Source organism: Pseudophryne corroboree, chromosome 4 (assembly GCF_028390025.1).
Source record: "Pseudophryne corroboree isolate aPseCor3 chromosome 4, aPseCor3.hap2, whole genome shotgun sequence".
Lineage (NCBI taxonomy): Eukaryota > Metazoa > Chordata > Amphibia > Anura > Myobatrachidae > Pseudophryne > Pseudophryne corroboree.
Genome location: NC_086447.1, coordinates 648,054,380 through 648,077,050, shown reverse-complemented (window position 1 = coordinate 648,077,050; position 22,671 = coordinate 648,054,380). Strand labels below are relative to the sequence as shown.

At 48.3% G+C, this 22,671-nt stretch overlaps 1 protein-coding gene across 4 annotated transcripts in view; it reads right to left on the bottom strand.

The window, feature by feature from the left end:
• Positions 1-22,671, bottom strand: part of PHF10 (PHD finger protein 10) — a 368,645-nt gene that overhangs the window by 163,678 nt on the left and 182,296 nt on the right. For 2 of the 4 annotated variants that reach the window (XM_063917747.1, XM_063917745.1), the window contains 2 exons: positions 15,487-15,596; positions 14,226-14,400 (listed from right to left, as the gene is read on the bottom strand). In XM_063917747.1, the coding sequence (XP_063773817.1) occupies positions 14,226-14,400; positions 15,487-15,596 (285 nt within the window). The remainder of the gene's footprint in view (positions 1-14,225; positions 14,401-15,486; positions 15,597-22,671) is intronic. The other 2 variants (XM_063917748.1, XM_063917746.1) reach the window with 1 other exon arrangement.

Sequence of the window (22,671 nt, the reverse complement as noted above, 5' to 3'; positions counted from 1 at the left end):
ATAGGTGCGGCGCCCATTCTGTTTATGTGAAGTAAGAAGTCCGTTCGAGTGCCACTTTTCTCCTCTACACTATATATATATATATATATATATATATATATATATATATATATATATATATATATATACATACATATACACATACATACATATACACATACACACATATACACTAGGTGATTCATTGTGCCCTACGGGGACTCTTCACACCGTCGTAAGGGGCTACGCCCCCGTAATCTCGACTGAAAAGTGAAGGTGTAGAATAGTAGCTGTATAGTTTGTGTTGGTGGAATGGGAAGTTTGTTGGTGAGTAGATGTAGTATGACAAAAGGGAATGTGATGGTGAATGAGGTGCAGGGTCTTGTGAGTGGGTGAAGAGTGTCTTCAGGGGAGGCTGTACAGAATGTGGCTGTAAATGACATGTTAACGTGTGGCTGTGGGACTGCGATGTAGGTTTTTCATACTTAACGATCCACGTGGACTACGATTGGAACGGTAAAGTGTGCCGAGCGAAGCGGTAGCGGAGCGAAGGCACCATGCGAGGGGACGCGGTGCACTAATTTGGGATCCCGGTCACTCTACGAAGAAAACGACACCAAAAAAAAAAAATCCTCATGTCGACCTTTAGACCTGTCGACCTAGCACATGTCGACCTAGAAACCCTGTCTACCTTCCATCCATGTCGACCTAGTGACTGTTGACCTATAGTGGTCGACCTAAACATTGTCGACCTAGACACTGTCGATTTGATGAACCACACCCCTCAAAGCCGCGGAGTTAGCCCTTCATCAATTCACTAACATGTGGAGACAAGTTTATGAGGCTTTGCTTAAAACATCCAATAAATACACATTTTTTGCAGATTGGAAACGGAAGGCTGTCCCTAGTCTCAAAGTGGGGGATCACGTCTGGATTTCGACTCGAAACTTAAGACTCAAAGTCCCTTCCAAGAAATTTGCCCCCAGATTCATTGGACCATATCATATTGAAAAAATAAGAATTTACTTACCGGTAATTCTATTTCTCATAGTCCGTAGTGGATGCTGGAGACTCCGTAAGGACCATGGGGATTAGCGGCTCCGCAGGAGACTGGGCACAACTACAAAGAAAGCTTTTAGACTACTGGTGTGCACTGGCTCCTCCCACTAAGACCCTCCTCCAGACCTCAGTTAGGATACTGTGCCCGGAAGAGCTGACACAATTAGGAAGGATTTTGAATCCCGGGTAAGACTCATACCAGCCACACCAATCACACCGTATAACTCGTGATACAATACCCAGTTAACAGCATGATAACAACTGAGCCTCTCAACAGATAGCTCAACAATAACCCTTTAGTTAAGCAAAAACTATATACAAGTATTGCAGACAATCCGCACTTGGGATGGGCGCCCAGCATCCACTACGGACTATGAGAAATAGAATTACCGGTGAGTAAATTCTTATTTTCTCTAACGTCCTAAGTGGATGCTGGGGACTCCGTAAGGACCATGGGGATTATACCAAAGCTCCCAAACGGGCGGGAGAGTGCGGATGATTCTGCAGCACCGAATGAGAGAACTCAAGGTCCTCCTCAGCCAGGGTATCAAATTTGTAGAATTTAGCAAACGTGTTTGCCCCTGACCAAGTAGCAGCTCGGCAAAGTTGAAGAGCTGAGACCCCTCGGGCAGCCGCCCAAGAAGAGCCCACTTTCCTTGTGGAATGGGCTTTTACTGATTTAGGATGCGGCAGTCCAGCCGCAGAATGTGCAAGCTGAATCATACTACAGATCCAGCGAGCAATAGTCTGCTTAGAAGCAGGTGCACCCAACTTGTTGGGCGCATACAGGATAAAAAGCGAGTCAGTTTTCCTGACTCCAGCTGTCCTGGAAACATACATTTTTAGGGCCCTGACTACATCCAACAACTTGGAAGCCTCCAAGTCATTCGTAGCCGCAGGCACCACGATAGGTTGGTTCAGATGAAAAGCTGATACCACTTTGGGAAGAAACTGGGGACGAGTCCTCAATTCTGCCCTATCCATATGGAAAAATCAGATAAGGGCTTTTACATGACAAAGCCGCCAATTCTGAAACCCGCCTGGCCGAAGCCAAGGCCAACAACATGACCACTTTCCACGTGAGATATTTTAAATCCACGGTTTTCAGTGGCTCAAACCAATGTGACTTTAGGAAATCCAACACCACGTTGAGATCCCAAGGTGCCACTGGAGGCACAAAAGGGGGCTGAATATGCAGCACTCCCTTAACAAAAGTCTGAACTTCAGGTAGTGAAGCCAATTCTCTCTGGAAGAAAATCGACAGAGCCGAAATCTGGACCTTAATGGAACCCAATTTAAGGCCCATAGTCACCCCTGACTGTAGGAAGTGCAGGAACCGGCCCAGCTGAAATTCTTCCGTTGAGGCCTTCCTGGCCTCACACCACGCAACATATTTTCGCCATATGCGGTGATAATGGTTCGCGGTTACTTCTTTCCTAGCTTTTATCAGCGTAGGAATGACTTCCTCCGGAATGCCCTTTTCCTTCAGGATCCGGTGTTCAACCGCCATGCCGTCAAACGCAGCCGCGGTAAGTCTTGGAACAGACAGGGCCCCTGCTGCAGCAGGTCCTGTCTGAGCGGTAGAGGCCATGGGTCCTCTGACATCATTTCTTGAAGTTACGGATACCACGCTCTTCTTGGCCAATCCGGAACAATGAGTATAGTTCTTACTCCTCTTCTCCTTATTATCCTCAGTACCTTTGGTATGAGAGGAAGAGGAGGGAACACATAAACCGATCGGTACACCCACGGTGTTACCAGAGCGTCCACAGCTATCGCCTGCGGGTCTCTTGACCTGGCGCAATATTTTTCTAGCTTTTTGTTTAGGCGGGACGCCATCATGTCCACCTGTGGTTTTTCCCACTGGTTTACAATCATTTCAAAGACTTCTGGATGAAGTCCCCACTCTCCCGGGTGGAGGTCGTGCCTGCTGAGGAAGTCTGCTTCCCAGTTGTCCACTCCCGGAATGAACACTGCTGACAGTGCTAACACGTGATTTTCCGCCCATCGGAGAATCCTTGTGGCTTCTGCCATTGCCGTCCTGCTTCTCGTGCCGCCCTGTCGATTTACATGGGCGACCGCCGTGATGTTGTCTGACTGGATCAGTACCGGCTGGTTTTGAAGCAGGGGTTTTGCCTGACTTAGGGCATTGTAAATGGCCCTTAGTTCCAGAATATTTATGTGCAGGGAAGTCTCCTGACTTGACCATAGTCCTTGGAAGTTTCTTCCCTGTGTGACTGCTCCCCAGCCTCGAAGGCTGGCATCCGTGGTCACCAGGACCCAGTCCTGTATGCCGAATCTGCGGCCCTCTTGAAGATGAGCACTCTGCAGCCACCACAGTAGAGACACCCTTGTCCTCGGAGACAGGGTTATCAGACGATGCATCTGAAGATGCGATCCGGACCACTTGTCCAACAGGTCCCACTGAAAGGTTCTTGCATGAAACCTGCCGAATGGAATCGCTTCGTAGGAAGCTACCATTTTTCCCAGGATCCGCGTGCAGTGATGCACTGACACCTGTTTTGGTTTTAGGAGGCCTCTGACTAGAGATGACAGCTCCTTGGCCTTCTCCTCCGGGAGAAACACTTTTCTCTGTTCTGTGTCCAGAACCATCCCTAGGAACAGCAGGCGTGTCGTAGGGACCAGCTGTGACTTTGGAATGTTTAGAATCCAGCCGTGCTGTTGTAGCACTTCCCGAGATAGTGCTACCCCTACCAACAACTGCTCTCTGGACCTCGCCTTTATCAGGAGATCGTCCAAGTACGGGATAATTAAAACTCCCTTCGTTCGAAGGAGTATCATCATTTCCGCCATTACCTTGGTAAAAACCCTCGGAGCCGTGGAGAGACCGAACGGCAGCGTCTGGAATTGGTAATGACAATCTTGTACCACGAACCTGAGGTACTCCTGGTGAGGATGGTAAATGGGGACATGTAAGTAAGCATCCTTGATGTCCAGCGATACCATGTAATCTCCCTCGTCCAGGCTCGCAATAACCGCCCTGAGCGATTCCATCTTGAACTTGAATTTTTTTATATATGTGTTCAAGGAATTCAAATTTAAAATGGGTCTCACCGAACCGTCCGGTTTCGGTACCACAAACATTGTGGAATAGTAACCCCTTCCTTGTTGAAGTAGGGGCACCTTTACTATCACTTGTTGTGAATACAGCTTTTGAATTGCCTGTAACACTGCCTCCCTGCCTGAGGGAGTGGTTGGCAAGGCAGATTTGAGGAAACGGTGGGGGGGAGACGTCTCAAATTCCAGTTTGTACCCCTGAGATACTATTTGAAGGATCCAGGGATCCACCCGTGAGCGAGCCCACTGCTTGCTGAAATGCTTGAGACGGGCCCCCACCGTATCTGGTTCTGCCTGTGGAGCCCCAGCGTCATGCTGTGGACTTAGAGGAAGCGGGGGAGGACTTTTGCTGCTGGGAACTGGCTGTATGCTGCAGCTTTTTCCCTCTACCTCTGGGCAGAAAGGACGCGCCTTTAACCCGCTTGCCCCTATTGGGCCGAAAGGACTGTACCTGATAATACAGTGATTTCTTAGGTTGTGAGGGAACATGGGGCAAAAATGTAGACTTCCCAACTGTTGCTGTGGAAACAAGGTCCGAGAGACCATCCCCGAACAATTCCTCACCCTTATAAGGCAGAACTTCCATGTGTCGTTTGGAATCTGCATCACCTGTCCACTGCCGAGTCCATAACCCTCTCCTGGCAGAAATGGACATTGCACTAATTTTGGATGCCAGCCGGCAAATATCCCTCTGTGCATCCCTCATGTATAAAAGTGCGTCTTTTATATGCTCTACGTTCAGCAAAATAGTGTCCCTGTCTAGGGTATCTATATTTTCTGACAGGGAATCTGACCACGCAGCAGCAGCGCTGCACATCCAGGCTGAAGCTATAGCCGGTCTCAGTATCACACCTGTGTGTGCATATATAGATTTCAGGATAGCCTTCTGCTTTCTATCAGCAGATTCCTTCAGGGCGGCCGTATCCGGAGACGGTAGTGCCACCTTCTTCGACAAGCGTGTGAGCGCTTTATCCACCCTAGGGGATGTTTCCCAGCGTGACCTATCCTCTGGCGGGAAAGGGTACGCCATTAGTAACCTCTTAGAAATTACCATCTTTTTATCAGGGGAAGCCCACGCTTCTTCACACACTTCATTTAACTCTTCAGATGGAGGAAAAGCTACTGGTAGTTTTTTCTCTCCAAACATTATACCCTTTTTTGTGGTACTGGGGGTAACATCAGAAATGTGCAACACATTTTTCATTGCCTCAATCATGTAACGTGTGGCCCTACTGGAAGTTACATTAGTCTCTTCGTCGTCGACACTGGAGTCAGTATCCGTGTCGACATCTGTGTCAACCATCTGAGGTAGCGGGCGTTTTAGAGCCCCTGATGGTTTTTGAGACGCCTGGGCAGGCACAGGCTGAGAAGCCGGCTGTCCCACATTAGGTATGTCGTCAAACCTTTTATGTAAGGAGTCGACACTATCACGTAATTCCTTCCACAGCACCATCCACTCAGGTGTCGACCCCGCAGGGGGTGACATCACATTTACAGGCATCTGCTCCGCCTCCACATAAGCCTCCTCATCAAACATGTCGACACAGCCGTACCGACACACCGCAAACACACAGGGAATGCTCTGACAGAGGACAGGACCCCACAAAGCCCTTTGGGGAGACAGAGAGAGAGAGTATGCCAGCACACACCAGAGCGCTATATAACACTGGGATCCCACTATCAATGAGTGTTTTCCCTATAGCTGCTTTTTTATATATATTACATATATCTATACTGCACCTAAATTTAGTGCCCCCCCTCTCTTTTTTACCCTTCTGTAGTATTCTCAGACTGCAGGGGAGAGCCAGGGAGCTTCCTTCCAGCGGAACTGTAAGGGAAAAATGGCGCCAGTGTGCTGAGGGAGAAGCCCCGCCCCCTTTTCGGGGGACTTTCTCCCGCTTTTTCTGTGATACTGGCAGGGGTAATTTTACATCTATATAGCCTCTGGGACTATATATGATGTATATTTTGCCAGCCAAGGTGTTATCTATTGCCCTCAGGGCGCCCCCCCCCAGCGCCCTGCACCCATCAGTGACCGAAGTATGAGGTGTACATGAGGAGCAATGGCGCACAGCTGCAGTGCTGTGCGCTACCTTGGTGAAGACAGAAGTCTTCTGCCTCCGATTTTCCGGACCTTCTTCGTGCTTCTGGCTCTGTAAGGGGGACGGCGGCGCGGCTCCGGGAACGAACACCAAGGTCGGGTCCTGCGGTCGATCCCTCTGGAGCTAATGGTGTCCAGTAGCCTAAGAAGCCCAAACTACCACCTGTTAGGTAGGTTCGCTTCTTCTCCCCTTAGTCCCTCGCTGCAGTGAGTCTGTTGCCAGCAGATCTCACTGAAAATAAAAAACCTAAATATACTTTCTTTCTAGGTGCTCAGGAGAGCCCCTAGTGTGCATCCAGCTCGGCCGGGCACAAGAATCTAACTGAGGTCTGGAGGAGGGTCTTAGTGGGAGGAGCCAGTGCACACCAGTAGTCTAAAAGCTTTCTTTGTAGTTGTGCCCAGTCTCCTGCGGAGCCGCTAATCCCCATGGTCCTTACGGAGTCCCCAGCATCCACTTAGGACGTTAGAGAAAGTATTGAGTCCAGTAGAATACAAGGTTACGTTGCCTCCGTACTTGAAAATCCCAAATGCATTTCACATCTCCTTACTGAAGCCTCTCATACTTAACCGTTTTCAGGCTGAGTTCCCTAGACTTCCCAAGGTGCAAGCTGCTCAAGGAGAAGAATTTGAAGCTCATAGGATCCTTGAATGTCATAAAAGATATGGTCATCTTCAATATCTTATTAACTGGAAGGGATATGGACCAGAGGAAAGGTCCTTGGTTTCTGAAGAGGACGTCCACGCTCAAAGATTAGTCCGGGCCTTTCATATCAAGAACCCGATGAAAGCACAAGGGTGTTTCGGAGCCCACCCTAAAAAGGGGGGTACTGTCAGGCTCCGGAGACTTACCTGCGGCGGGTGCTCCCGGGGGTTGCCAATCCACTGGTTTGCGCAGCTGCGGTGGCAGGGAGCTGCTGGTGGCGGGTCCTCCTGGACGGATGTGCGGCTGACGAAGGCCAGGGGTCTGGAGAGCCGGGCGCTGCGGCGGGGATCGCTGCGCTAAGGTCCTCTAGTGTGACACAGTATAGTGTGTCAGAGTCAGAAGCTGGCTAAAGCTGTGTGCTAACAGCTGAGTATGTCTCCTGTGCTGGGGACAGCCATGTTGGAGACCAGAGCATTACCAATTAAGTTCCCATTCTGTGTCCAGCCAATCCTGCATGTTCTCCCCTTACAAAAGAGGGCTGGCCCAGAGGCAGATTGCCAGTGCTTCAAGTTACCTCCTTGTGAAAGGTTCTCCAGCTCTGTGCTCCCAGGTTACTTCTGTTGCCCTGGTCCTGTTTGCTCTCATCTATTGGTTACCTAAACGCTACTGCAGTCCTGCTGTCTAAGTCCATGGCCACTCGTGAAAGCGCTCACGGGGTCCCAGGTCGTAGAGGAGCTCCAGGCGCTAACGGCAGTTCTCGCAGACATCTTCATTTCTTCAAAGTCCAAGTTCTTCAGCCTCGTCTTTTAATCACAGTCTTCAGTTCTTCTTTACCGGAGTTCTTCAGCTTCACTCTTCAAGTCATTTAAACATAAAATCTAATTCTTCCAGTTTCGTCAATTCCTCCAATATTCGTGTATTCATTAAAACTATTCCCCTTCCTACGGAGTCCTCCTTTTCCTTTACGCCCTCCGGCCAAAGTTAACAATTAGTTTGGCCTCCACCCTATGAGGAGGAATTACATTCATCCACCTAGTTTATTCTCCTCACAGGTACAAGTAGCTGTCCCTTCAGCCAAAACTCTGTTGTCGGAACCCCAACTTACACCGAGCGTGACACTGTGTGGACTAAGGAGAAATACCGTTATCAACGGTAAGATCTTATAAGAACGTATATTTCTCCGGCAGGGTCCACAGGTTATACACAGGATACCATTGGGATTTCCCAAAGCAATTTAGTGGTGGGGACGCTCCTAATTGGACAGGAGAATCCTTAGCCCGAATTCAGTGTTCTGAGAGGCAAAGGTATCCACGGCATAATGTCTAATGAATGTGTTAACGGAAGACCATGTGGCTGCCTTACATATCTGTTCTGCTGAAGCACCACGTTGTTCTGCCCATGATGGACCTACCTTACGAGTAGAGTGAGCAGAGACATTAGCCGGAACAGGGAGATCAGAGTGAGAATATGCTTCTGAAATAGTCATCCGAAGCCATCTGGTCAGTGTCTGCTTACCAGCAGGCCATCCTCTCTTGTGAAATCCGTAGAGAATGAAGAAAGAATCTGTCTTTCTGATGGCACTGGTATGATCCACGTAGATCTTTAAGGCACGGACCACGTCCAGCGATGCATCTCTAGCAGAAAAACCTGGTTCCTGGAAAGCCAGGACTACAATTTCATCATTAAGGTGAAATTTAGACACCACCTTGGGAAAATACCCAGATTTAGTTCTGAGAACTGCTCTCTCTGTATAAAAGATCAGAAATGGAGTACGACATAACAGTGCCCCTAAATCTGACGAGATGGCCAGTAGAAAGAGAACTTTAGCTGTTAACCATTTAAGATCCCCTTTATTAAGTGGTTCAAATGGGGCAACTTGAAGGGCCTTTAGGACAAAATCCCAAGGTATTTTAGGAGGAACAAAAGGAGGTTGAATGCGCAGCATTCCCTGGAAAAAAGTATGCACATCCTGTAAGTTGGCAATTTTCTTTTGGAACCATACAGTCAGTCAATGCTGACACTTGCACTCTCAAGGAAGCCACCTTCAAACCTTTATCCATTCCTGCCTGAAGGAATGCTAAGACCCTGGAAACGCTGAAAGACCTAGGGTCAATTTTCCGTTCACTGCACCAATGAATATAGGTTTGCCATATTCGGTGATAAATGCGAGCTGAGGAAGGTTTCCTTGCTCTGAGCATTGTTTGAATTAACTGTTGTGAGAATCCTCTTGACTTCAGGATAGAGGTCTCAAGAGCCAGATGTCTGTGATAACAAGGACCCTGCGTCAGTAGATCTGGATGTTTGACGGAGCAGGAATGGAGCATCCATCAACATTCTCTGCAGATCTGTGTACCAATGTCTTCTGGGCCAAGCCAGAGCTATTAGTATCACGGCACCCTTTCCTTGCTTTATCCTTTTCACCACCCTGGGTAATAAGGTGATTGCAGGAAACACATAGGCCAGATGAAAGTCCTATCTCACCGACAGGGCATCCACAAAGATCGCTCTGGGATCCTTTGTTCTTGACCCGTTTACGAGAACTTTGTGGTTCTGACGGGATGCCATGAGATCTATCTCTGGCAACCCCCACTTGTTGACTAGAGTCTGGAAGACCTCCTGGTGTAGAGCCCATTCGCTTGCCTGAATGGCGTATCGGCTGAGAAAATCTGCTTCCCAGTTTAGGACTCCTGGAACGAACACTGCGGACAAGGCTGGATGATGACGTTCTGCCCACTTTAGTGTGTGACTTACCTCCTTCATAGCTTTTTGGATGCGAGTTCCTCCCTGATGGTTGAGGTACGGTACTGCCATCGCATTGTCCGAACGGATCTGAACTGGTTTTTCCCGAAGGATGTCATTTGCCTGAATCAGTGCCCTGTACATGGCCCGAACTTCCAATATATTTATTGGCAGGCAACCTTCTTCCCTGGTCCATTGCCTCTGGAAACAAAACCTTCCTGACACTGCTCCTTAGCTCTGTAGACTGGCATCTGTTGTCAGAATTTCCAAATCCGATATCCAATAGGGTCTCCCTTTGTCCAGATGGGATGTATGTAACCACCAGGTTAATGACCTCCTTACTTCCACCGTAAGGACCAGTGTCTACGTTTTTATCATCTGATGAAACCCATTCCATTTGGCTAGGATCAGATACTGCAGAGGCCTCGAGGGGAACTGAGCATACTCCACCATGTCAAATGTCGACACCATCAATCCCATCACACGCATTGCTGTGTGAATGGATACTTTGACTGTGTAGCAGCTCCTGAATCCTTGACTGAACTTTGGATATCTTGTCCAGAGGTAAAAATACTCTTTGAAGGCTTGATTCCAGTACAGCCCCCAAGCGAGTCATCGCTGTGACAGAACCAGAGACGATTTTGCCTAATTTATGAGCCACCCGTGCTTCTGCAGACACGTTATTATCTGTTGCAGATGACACAGGAGCAATTCCCGAGACTGATCGTCGAGGTATGAAAAAATTCTTATCCCCTGCTGGCAGAGATAAGCACCATAATTTTGGTAAATACTCTGGGGGCTGTGGCTTACCCAAAAGGTAGGGACTCGAACAGAAAATGCTGTTGGATGATCGCGAACCTGAGCTAGCACTGATGGGACAGTGCTATAGGAACATGTAGGTAAGCATCCTGGATATCCAGGGATACCATATAATCCCCTGGCTCCATGGCCAAAATGATGGAACGTAAAGTCTCCATATGAAACAGAGGTACCCAAATGTACTTGTTAAGCACTTTGAGATTGAGTATGGGCCGGAATGACCCATTTGGCTTCTGAACTAGAAACAGGTTGGAGTAAAAACCCTGTCCTCGTTGTGCAGGAGGAACTGTAATGATTACACCTGACTGAAGCAATTTCTGAACTGCCTCTTGCCCCCTCGATGAGGGTGTTTCTTGAAGGCAAATGCATAACCGAGAGAGATACCGCTAACTACACGCAGGCATCTGTTGTAGACTGCTGCCAGATCTGAGCAAACTGAAGAAGTCGCCCCCCCCCCCCCCCACCCTGGAAACCCCCAGGTGGAGGCCCGCACCATCAGGCTGATGGCATATTCTCTGTTTTACCAACCGGTCCTCTGGTAGCCCAATGCTTTTTAGTCTTACCAGACTTGTTGTATTTGGGGCTGTCGGCCATCACTTTTCCCTTTAGATTTTCCTTGAGACCAAAAGGGCCGAAAAGCTGGAACTTTAGGTTTGAATATGTTTGTGGAAGGAAACTTTACTTTCTTGGAGTCTGCTTCTGACTCCAAAATATCTGTCAATTCTTTACCAAAAAGAATATCTCCAGAGAAAGGTAAAGACTCCAAAACCTTTTTAGATTCTGAATCAGCTTTCCATGTATGTAGCTAAACTGCTCTGCGAGTGGCTACTGTTGAAGCTGAGGCCCTGGAGGCAATTGTACCCATATCCAAAGCTACTTCTTCCATGAACATCGCAGCCTGTTTTATATGTGCCATATGGGATTTTTGCTCTCTAGATGCCATTGAAAGATCTCTTTCCAATACATCAGCCCAGGCAGCCACTGATTTTGCTATCTAAGCTAAAGCCATGGCTGGTCTTATGACTGCCCCAGACAAGGAAAAAAATGTTTGTTTTTTTAAAAACCATCCACTCTCCTATCCGTGACATCATTTAATGATGTTGAAGGCAGAGGTAATGTACATTTTCGCACTACTCGAATAACATGCGTATCTACTTTGGGGGCCACCTCCCTCCTTAAACAATCCCCAGCTGGAAGAGGATAATTGGAATTCCAGTTCCTAGGAATTCTAAAGTTCTTACTGGGCGAAGCCTCTTCCATGATTTCAGTCAGCTGATCTGACCCAGGAAACTCAGTCTTAACTGTTTTGGGACGTTTAAACACAGGTTCCTTGGATTTTAACACAGGCTCTGCTGATTCTTCTAAGGATAGAATGGCTTTCATTGCCTTAATTAACTCAGCTATGTCCACTGAGCTGAGGCATACCTCCTCCTCATCGTATGCAGCCTTCATTCTCCGATGAATCCTCATCTGAAACATGCGTAGACTGTGAAGGTGTAGATTTACTTACCACTAGCTTTTCAGCCTGTTTCTTTTGAGAGGCTACTGCTGGAAGTGATAAACCGCAGGTGGGAAGCTGCATGTAACGGTTAATCGTGTAACCTATTCCTGGTAAAGAAGTTGGAATTATCCGCTCTGCTATACTGGATAATGTTTGTGCAAACATAGCCCAAGGGGGATCAACTTGCACCTGTATCTGGCTTGTATTATTCAAGAGACTTCGGTGAAGGCTAAAACAATTTCACACAAACCATCCTGAACCAGATCCTGAGGGGTTAACCAAGCTTTGCAAGACAAATATGATATGAGTGTTGCTGTGAGTGTATCTTCCTCACCTTTTCCGCTCTTAGACATGATAAATAATCAACACTTCCACAGTGTACTACTACACAATTTGTGACTGTAATCACTTTAAGACTCGTTAAAGTGACATACAATCCGATCCTACCCTCCATACACCAGCATTGAGGATCGGAATAGATAGAAAAAAAAAACGGACAGAATTATAGTAAAGTCAGCAATCACACTAGCAGTCAGTCACATGTTATACATTATAAGCAATATGAGCAAATAATCAACTACAGATACATTTCAAGTATGTAGGAGAAACATATTACTGCACTACTTTATAAAAGTTCTAACTGTATTCAGACGCATAGCGAAAGAAACCACAGATTTGGAAGTTTTCCCCTTGGGTGACTGCCCCCCAACCTCTGAGACTTGCATCCGTGGTTAGGAAGAATCAATTCTGAATCCCAAACCTTCCACCCTCTAGTAGGTGAGAGGTTTGCAGCCACCAGAGGAGCTTTATTCTGGCTTCCGGTGACAGACATATCCTCTGGTGCATGTTAACATGAGATCCCGACCATTTGTCCAGGAGATCCAGTTGGAAAGACCGTGCATGAAATCTTCCGTACTGTAGAGCCTCGTAGGAGGAAATCATCTTGCCTAGAAGGCGAATGCACTAATGAACAGATACCCGGGCTATGTAAGTGGTCTGACTAGTCATATTTCACGCTGCCCACAGTATAATCCCCATTTGCTGGACAAGAACTCTATTCTGAAAAAGAGAGTCAGGCAATCACACCTGGTACCAGGGAAGTAATTACCTGGACACTGTTCAATTCGCAGGTGAAACCTGAACTTTGTTATACCCTTTTAATTTATTTTAAATTGTTTATAACCTGTGTGTACTTTGAAATAATCATATACTCTTAATATTTTTGGTAACTAAGTTTTGAAGTTAAAACTCATTTCTAGAAACAATATTATGTGTTCTTAGACCTATGGTCTTGAAAGGCACATACTACCGATTTTTAAAGCATACATACTGGAAACGTAACCAAAAGCCCACTGTGGGGGGGGGGGGGGGGGGGGGGGGGAGTTTCTTCCTGGAATTCCTGTGGTGGTGGCAGACCAACACATTTTAAATTGTCAGGACTTGGAAGGAGTTCTGAGTGAGGGCGCGATAGTGGGGTGTGGATCATTAAAGCGACAGTGTCTAGGTTGACAATGTTTAGGTTGTCCACTATAGGGCAACAGGTCAAAAGGTCGACAGGTCAAAGGTCGACATGTCAAAAGGTCAGGTCGACATGTCAACAGGTCAGGTCGACATGTCAACAGGTCAGGTCGACATGTCAAAAGGTCAGGTCGACATGTCAAAAGGTCAGGTCGACATGTCAAAAGGTCAGGTCGACATGTCAAAAGGTCAGGTCGACATGTCAAAAGGACGACATGTCAAAAGGACGACATGTCAAAAGGACGACATGTCAAAAGGACGACATGAGTTTTTTTGTCGTTTTCTCTGTACAGTGACAGGGAAACACAATTAGTGCACAGTGTCCCCTCGCATGGCTCGTTTCGCTCGCCATACTTCGGGCAAGGTAACCGTTCCAATCGTGGTCTACGTGGATCGTTATGTAGGAAAAAGGAAAAATAAAAAAAGGAAAAAAAATGTGAAAAACTCATGTCGACCTAGAAACCCTGTCGACCTAGTGACTGTCGACCTATAGTGGTCAACCTAAACATTGTTGACCTAGACACTGTCGATCTTCAGACCGGATCCCACAATAGTAGCATACAGTATTCGTCAGGAGTAAGCAAGCTTTCCAGATCCCTTCCTTCTAGATGGCAACTCAGTTGTGTATTTACTGTGAGTGCTGATGGAATCATTAAGCACAAATAGCAACTTCAAATTGGATCCTACTGTTTATGACAGTAGGGTTTGTGGTCTAGTACCTAAGCTACACCAACTGCAGTCAAGTGTACATCCAACATCATAAATAGAAAGAAATATAGAAAACCCACACATGGCTGTCTTACTGAGGTTCCTTTGGGTTTTTTCTTTTCACTGCGCCCTTCATCAATCTCATCAGAATCTCCATCACTGTCAAGAGCCAGCAGTTCAGGGTCCAGAGGATCCAGTGGAGGCTCGAACAAGGCTGTGTTTAGTGGTAAATACCGGAGCTCATTCGGGGAATACCTGGAAAGCAATGCAGTAAATATATGTTGCGCATGAATACAGGCATGCATAAGACTATAAGAATCTGCTTTTAAAGTGCAGGATAGTGCAGGTGTCGACAATTTTTTGCATAATCTAAGAACCATATGGAAAGTTTACTTGACAGGCCATCGTTCCCTAAAATATACAACTCTTGGTGGGATGGTGCAGTCGCTGACCATACAAATAGGACTGGCATGAACCCAGAGCAGAGGCGCAGAGTCTAACATATCAGTGGTCTTTACCAGGGACCCCTGCATGGGGGTTTGGGCTCCAATGCGCTAAATATGCAGGTCACAGCCCTCTGACTGGGCTCCTAATGTAGGAGACTGGAGGAACCAAAGGTGACCAGTGTGCCGTGAGGCGTACTGAAAAGTGCCCATTAGAATAGGGTCAGAACCAAGAAGACAATGCGGCACCAAGGAACAGGCAGTATCAGGACAGGAGAAAGCCAAATTGGGAAACAGGAGGTCACAAGAAGCAGAAACCAAGGGAGCAGGCGAGGTGAATCGTCAGACAGATCAGTATACAGGTAAAGTATGCAGGAGGTTTTAGCAAGACAAATTCTGAAGATCAGGATGCGAGTCTAATACTCTGGCACTGAATAGTGCCCAGTGACTTCTTTATATGGATAGGAGGTTTAAACTGGTTGCCAATATATCATATTTTGGCACGCCTGGCCATTTAAATTTGAAACAGAGCAGCACGCGTTTCCTGATGGGAGCCACAGGCACTGGGAGCAAAGAGGACTGTGGCAGCTGCTGAGGAGGGGAGAGTTGCTCAGAGCAGCAGACAGGGAGAAGACATACACATAAACATATCAAATTGAACCTAATTACAAAAAACATTCAGTTTAATGCGTATACCGATCTATAATTTCAGATATAGGCCCTTATGTAATAGCCTGCGAGTTGCATGGACGGTCGCTATTCCAGCAATTTAGCCCATAGATTTAAAGTTGAAATAATTTAAAATGCTTTAATACTACGGGCTAAAATGCCAGAATCGCGCCAGTTCTTGCAACTCGCAGGCTATTACATAAGGGCTGATATGTAAAAAGAGACGTACCTTTTATAATACTCTTGAAACTGTCCAGGTATGAGGGATACAGGATAAGAACTCACTTTTGTCACATCAGCAGGTAGAATTTTGTATTTTCCCTGAGGCACTTGGATTACCTGTTACAGAATAAGGACACTGCATTAAAAATCGGATAACACTGCAGAGTGAATATCACTATATCAGTGACTCAACAGTAAAGGGGGTACTCACGGAGCGATCGCTGCTTAAAAATAGGATTTTGGTACTTACCGGTAAATCCTTTTCTCCTACGTCCGTAGAGGATGCTGGGGACTCCAAAAGGACCATGGGGTATAGACGGGATCCGCAGGAGCTTGGGCACACTGAAAAGACTTAAAACTGGGTGTGAACTGGATCCTCCCTCTTTGCCCCTCCTCCAGACCTCAGTTATAGGAACTGTGCCCAGGAGAGACGGACATTTCGAGGAAAGGATATTTGTGTAAACTAAGGGCTACAAACATACCAGCCCACACCACAACCATACTGTACAACCGGAGTAACAGTAAACCAGATAACAGTATGAATAAACAGCAACAAGCTGAAACCAGAAATACACAACCCGTGTATAAACTAAGTGAACCGACAAGAGAACAATGCAAGAAACAATCCGCACTGGGATGGGCGCCCAGCATCCTCTACGGACTAGGAGAAAAGGATTTACTGGTAAGTACCAAAATCCTATTTTCTCTTACGTCCTAGAGGATGCTGGGGACTCCAAAAGGACCATGGGGTTTATACCAAAGCTCCAGACCGGGCGGGAGAGTGCGGATGACTCTGCAGCACCGACTGAGCAAACGCAAGGTCCTCATCAGCCAGGCTATCAAACTTATAGAATTTAGCAAAAGTGTTTGAACCTGACCAGGTGGCCGCTCGGCAAAGCTGTAAAGCCGAGTCGCCCCGGGCAGCCGCCCAAGACGAGCCCACTTTCCTGGTAGAATGGGCTTTCACTGACTTCGGCACCGGTAACCCGGCCGAAGAATGAGCCTGCTGAATCGTACTACAAATCCAGCGTGCAATAGTCTGTTTTGAAGCAGGATGACCAATCTTGTTAGAAGCATACAGGACAAACAGCGCCTCAGTTTTCCTGGCAACAGCCGTTCGGGCGACGTAGATCTTCAAAGCCCTCACCACATCCAGAGACCTTGGAACTGCCACAGCATCCGTAGCCACCGGTACCACAATAGGTTGGTTAATGTGAAACGAAGACACCACCTTCGGTAAAAATTGTTGGCGAGTCCTCAATTCTGCCCTATCTGAATGAAAAATCAAGTCCGGGCTCTTATGAGATAAGGCCGCCAACTCAGACACTCGCCTGGCAGATGCCAGCGCCAACAGCATGACTACCTTCCAGGTGAGAAACTTCAACTCAACCTTACGCAAAGGCTCAAACCAGGAAGACATGAGAAACTGTAAGACCACGTCAAGACCACGTCAAGATCCCATGGGGCCACAGGAGGCACAAACGGAGGATTGATATGCAAAACTCCTTTCACAAACGTCTGAACCTCTGGGAGGGCAGCTAATTCCCTTTGAAAGAAAATAGACAATGCCGAAATCTGCACCTTGATGGAGCCCAATTTCAGGCCTGCATCTACACCTGCCTGCAAAAAGTGGAGAAAACGTCCCAAATTAAATTCTTCCGCAGGAGCCCTTTTAGTCTCACACCAGGAAACATACTTCTTCCAAATACGGTGATAATGTTTTGTCTCCTTCCTAGCCTTGATGAGAGTAGGAATGACCTCCCCGGGAATACCCTTACGAGCTAAGATCTGGCGCTCAACTTCCATGCCGTCAAACGCAGCCGCGGTAAGTCTGGAAACACGCATGGACCCTGCAACAACAGGTCCTCTCTTAGAGGAAGCGGCCAAGGATCTTCCACAAGTAATTCCTGAAGATCCGGATACCAGGCCCTTCTTGGCCAATCTGGAACGACGAGAATCACCTGAACCCTTGCTCGACGAATGATCCCCAGTACCTTTGGAATGAGAGGAAGTGGAGGGAACACATACACCAACTTGAACACCCACGGAAACACCAGGGCGTCCACAGCACTGGCTTGGGGGTCCCTTGACCTGGAACAATACCTCGGGAGCTTCTTGTTGAGACGAGATGCCATCATGTCGATCAACGGAATTCCCCAACGCTTTGTCACCTCCGCAAAAACCTCTTGGTGAAGAGCCCACTCTCCCGGATGGAGATAGTGTCTGCTGAGGAAATCCGCTTCCCAGTTGTCCACACCCGGAAGGAAGACTGCTGCCAGAGCGCTCACGTGTTGTTCCGCCCAGCGAAGGATTCTTGTGGCCTCCACCATTGCCGCTCTGCTCCTTGTTCCGCCTTGACGGTTTATATGTGCCACCGCTGTGATGTTGTCCGACTGTACCAGGACAGATCGACCCTGAAGAATGCTTCTCGCTTGTAGCAGGCCGTTGTAAATGGCTTTTAACTCGAGAACATTTATGTGGAGACCCGCTTCCTGGAGCGACCATCTCCCCTGGAAGTTTCTGCCTTGGGTGACTGCACCCCAGCCCCGGAGACTTGCATCTGTTGTCAGAAGTACCCAGTCCAGGATACCAAACCTGCGTCCCTCTAGGAGGTGAGACCCTTGTAGCCACCACAGGAGAGAAATTCTGGCTCTGGGAGATAGACTTATCTTCCGGTGCATGTGCAGGTGAGACCCGGACCATTTGCTCAGCAAGTCCCACTGAAACACCCGAGCATGAAACCTGCCAAACGTAATGGCTTCGTACGCCGCAACCATCTTCCCCAGAACCCGAGTACATTGATGGATGGACACGGTCTTCGGCCTCAGAAGTTCCCTGACCAATCGACTGCAGTTCTAGAGCTTTTTCTTCTGTAAGAAATACTCTCTGTAACTCCATGTCCAGAATCATGCCCAGAAAAGACAGCCGGGTGGTCGGAATCAACTGAGAATTTGGCAAATTTACCACCCAACCGTGCTGTCGCAGCACCGACAGCACCAGATCTACACTCCTTAGCAACCTTTCCTTGGACCTCGCCTTTATCAGGAGATCGTCCAAGTACGAAATAATTGTAACCCCTTGCTTGCGAAGGAGAACCATCATTTCTGCAATGACCTTGGTGAAAACCCTCGGGGCCGTGAAAAGGCCAAACGGCAATGTCTGAAATTGGTAATGAGAATCCTGTATCGCAAACCTGAGGAAGGCCTGATGCGAAGGAAATATCGGGACGTGTAAGTAGGCATCCTTTATGTCGACTGACGCCATACAATCCCCCCTTCAAGAGATTCCACCTTGAACTTGAAAACTTTCAAGTATGGATTGAGGGATTTTAGATTCAGAATCGGTCTGACCGAACCGTCCGGTTTCGGCACAACAAATAGGCTTGAGTAGAACCCCTCCCCCCGTTGTGACGGGGGAACGGGAACAACGACCCTCTGTTGACACAATTTTTGTATCGCTACCAGCTCCCTGTCCGGAAGAGACACTGGTAAGGGCGAAATGAAAAACCGGTGAGGGGGCACCTCCCAAAACTCCAGTTTGTATCCCTGAGACACAATCTCTAGGACCCAAGGATCCAGGCCTGATTGAATCCAGACCTGACTGAAGACTCGGAGACGGCCCCCCACCGGTCTGGACTCCCCCAGGGAAGCCCCAGCGTCATGCGGTGGACTTGGTAGAGGCAGGGGAGGACTTTTGGCCCTGGGCGCCCGACATGGCAGGCGACTTCCTACCCCTTCCTTTACCTTTAGAAGCGAGGAAGGACGAACCCTTTCCACGCCTGTATTTATTGGGACGAAAGGACTGCATCTGCTGATGTGGTGCCTTTTTGTGTTGTGTGGGAACATAGGGAAGAAAAGAGGACTTACCCGCCATCGCGGTAGAGACCAGGTCCGCCAACCCGTCCCCAAACAAGACATTACCTTTGAAGGGTAAAGCTTCCATAGCTCTCTTGGAGTCGGCATCCGCATTCCATTGATGGATCCACAACGCCCTCCTTGCCGATATTGACATGGCATTGGCTCTTGATCCCAAGAGACAAACATCGCTCGCCGCATCCTTCAGGTAATCTGCAGCGTCCTTGATATAACCAAGAGTCAAAAGAACATTATCTTTATCAAGGGTAACCATATCAGAAGCTAAATTATCAGCCCATTTAGCAATAGCACTACTCACCCTCACCGACGCCACTGCAGGTCTGAGCAATGCACCCGTATTAGCGAAAATGGACTTCAGAGACGTCTCCAGCTTGCGATCCGCCTGATCCTTGAGAGCTGCCGTGTCAGGAGATGGAAGCGCCACCTTCTTAGACAAATGAGATAGAGCTTTGTCAACATTTGGAGACGACTCCCATTCTTCCTTGTCATCAGAGGGGAAAGGATACGCCATGTAAATCCTCTTGGGAATCTGCCACCTCTTATCCGGCGACTCCCAAGCCTTTTCACAAAGAGTATTCATTTCATGAGAGGGGGGAAACTTCACCTCAGGTTTTTTCCCTTTGAACAAGCAAATCCTTGTTTCCTGCATCATCAGAAATGTGTAAAACATCTTTTATAGCCACAATCATGTACTGAATACTCTTCACTAAACGTGGATGCAAAGCAGCCTCAGAAAAATCGACCTCAGAATCAGAGACCGTGTCGGTATCAGTATCTACCACTTGAGTCAACGGCCGCTTTTGCGAACCCGATGGGGTCTGCACCTGAGACAAAGCCTCGTTTATGGACTTGACTCAGAATTATCCAACCTCTTTGATAAAGAAGCTACATTCGTATTGATTGTACTTAGTAATGTGAGTAAATCAGGTGTCGGCTGCGCCGACAGGCCCAAATCCAGACCCGCATCCGCTCCCCCAACAACCTCCTCCGGTGAATCACATTCAGCCTCAGACATGCCGACACGCTTAATCGACACACACTCAGAATGTCTCAGCTAGGGGACAGGCCCACAGTGAAGCCCAGATAGAGGACACAGAGGGAGTATGCCAGCTCACACCCCAGCGCCCATATATCCCTATAAGGGATATATATGACCAGCGCTGCTTTAAATAATAATAATCACTGCACCACAACTGCGCCCCCCCCCCCCCCCCCCACACCATCGGAAATCTCCCCATTACTTGCGAGGATCGTGGAGGTCCCGGGCCAGCGTCTCCAGCCGCGTGGAGGAGAAAAAATTGCGCTGTGAGCCGCGCGGCTAAGCTCCGCCCCTTCCCGGCAGGCTTCAGCCCGCCAGATTTGAAAAATTGAAAATGCCGGCGGGGGTCTGAGAAACGGTGCCGAGGCACCGAAAAGGCTTCTGCCGGCTCCCGGACCCCAGTAACCTGCTGCCCAGGGCGCCCCCCCAAGCGCCCTGCGAGTGCAGTCAGTGATCGTGTGTGGGAGCATGGAGCGCAGCGTTATCGCTGTGCTGTACCTGGTTACCGAAGTCTTCTGCCGTCCTGAAGTCTTCTGATCTTCTCATACTCACCCGACTTTTCTTCTGGCTTCTGTGAGGGGGGTGACGGCGTGGCTCCGGGAACAAGCAGCTAGGCGCACCAAGTGATCGAACCCTCTGGAGCTAATGGTGTCCAGTAGCCGAGAAGCAGAGCCCTTAAACTAAGAAGAAGTAGGTCTGCTTCTCTCCCCTCACTCCCACGCTGCAGGGAGCCTGTAGCCAGCAGGTCTCCCTGAAAATAAAAAACCTAACAATAAAGTCTTTAGAGAAACTCAGGAGAGCTCCCCTAGTGAGTGTCCAGTCAGTCCTGGGCACAAAGTCTAACTGAGGTCTGGAGAAGGGGCATAGAGGGAGGAGCCAGTTCACACCCAGTTTTAAGTCTTTTCAGTGTGCCCAAGCTCCTGCGGATCCCGTCTATACCCCATGGTCCTTTTGGAGTCCCCAGCATCCTCTAGGACGTAGGAGAAATCTAAGCAATCTGACTAGATTGCTTAGATCTTAAGCAGTGATCTCTCCGTGTGTACCTCTCACAGCGATAGCAATGCGCAGCCCCGCGCATCGCTATTGCTGGTGCTAGATTGGCCTGCATGCAGGCCAATCTAGCGGGTTGCTCACTTCACCTGCTGGGTGAAATGAGTGGCCCCCCGCGCTCAGCACACATCGCGCTGTGCTGAGCAGGGGGAGAGATGTTTGCTGAGCGGTTCGCTCAGCACACATCTCTCCCCACATCTGCCAGTGAGTACTGGCCTTTAGAACACACAAATTAAATGAAAGCAATAAGGATAAGAATAGCTATTCACAAACAATCTAATTCTAACAGTGGAAAGAATTACTGTATGATATGAAGACAATACATTAATTTGTCACTTCAGTTCTTCATTTTAACATAATGAAAATGTTTACCACAAGGCAGAGACCTACATACAGTATATAAAACAGAATTAGTCACTGTAAACACATTTATAGTGAATACATTTTGTAATGCAGAGCCGTAACTACGTGTGTGCCAAGGGGGCTTGGCACACAGCGCAGTTGCCCTGAGGGCGCACGGCCAGCGGCATGTAATGAGTCAAATTGACTCATTACATGCCGCCTCCAAGTCTCTGCGCCGTGCGCCGCGCTGTGAAGCTAGAAGACATCAGCGCCGGAGGCAGCGGAGAAGGAGGAGGGAGGGGGAGCAGGGAGCCGCAGCAGCGCTATGTTATTGGTAGTAAGCGCCGCTGCAGCATCCCCCTCTCCTTCCGTATTGGCTGCCCGGCAGCCAATACAGAAGGAGAGGGGGATGCTGCAGCGGCGCTTACTACCAATAACATAGCGCTGCTGCGGCTCCCTGCTCCCCCTCCTTCTCATCTCACTGCCTGCACCGAGGGAGCAGCACGTGGAGCCTGTCAGCGGGGAGAAGGTAAGTATATTCCCCCCCCCCCCCCCCCTCTCTCTCTCTCTCTCTGTCTCTCTCTCTCTCGGACACCGCCTGCCGCAATGTGTAAAAAATGGGACTGGCTGCCGCAATGTGTAAAAAATGGGACTGGCTGCCGCAATGTGTAAAAAATGGGACTGGCTGCCGCAATGTGTAAAAAATGGGACTGGCTGCCGCAATGTGTAAAAAATGGGACTGGCTGCCGCAATGTGTAAAATGGGACTGGCTGCCGCAATGTGTAAAATAAGAATTTACTTACCGATAATTCTATTTCTCGGAGTCCGTAGTGGATGCTGGGGTTCCTGAAAGGACCATGGGGAATAGCGGCTCCGCAGGAGACAG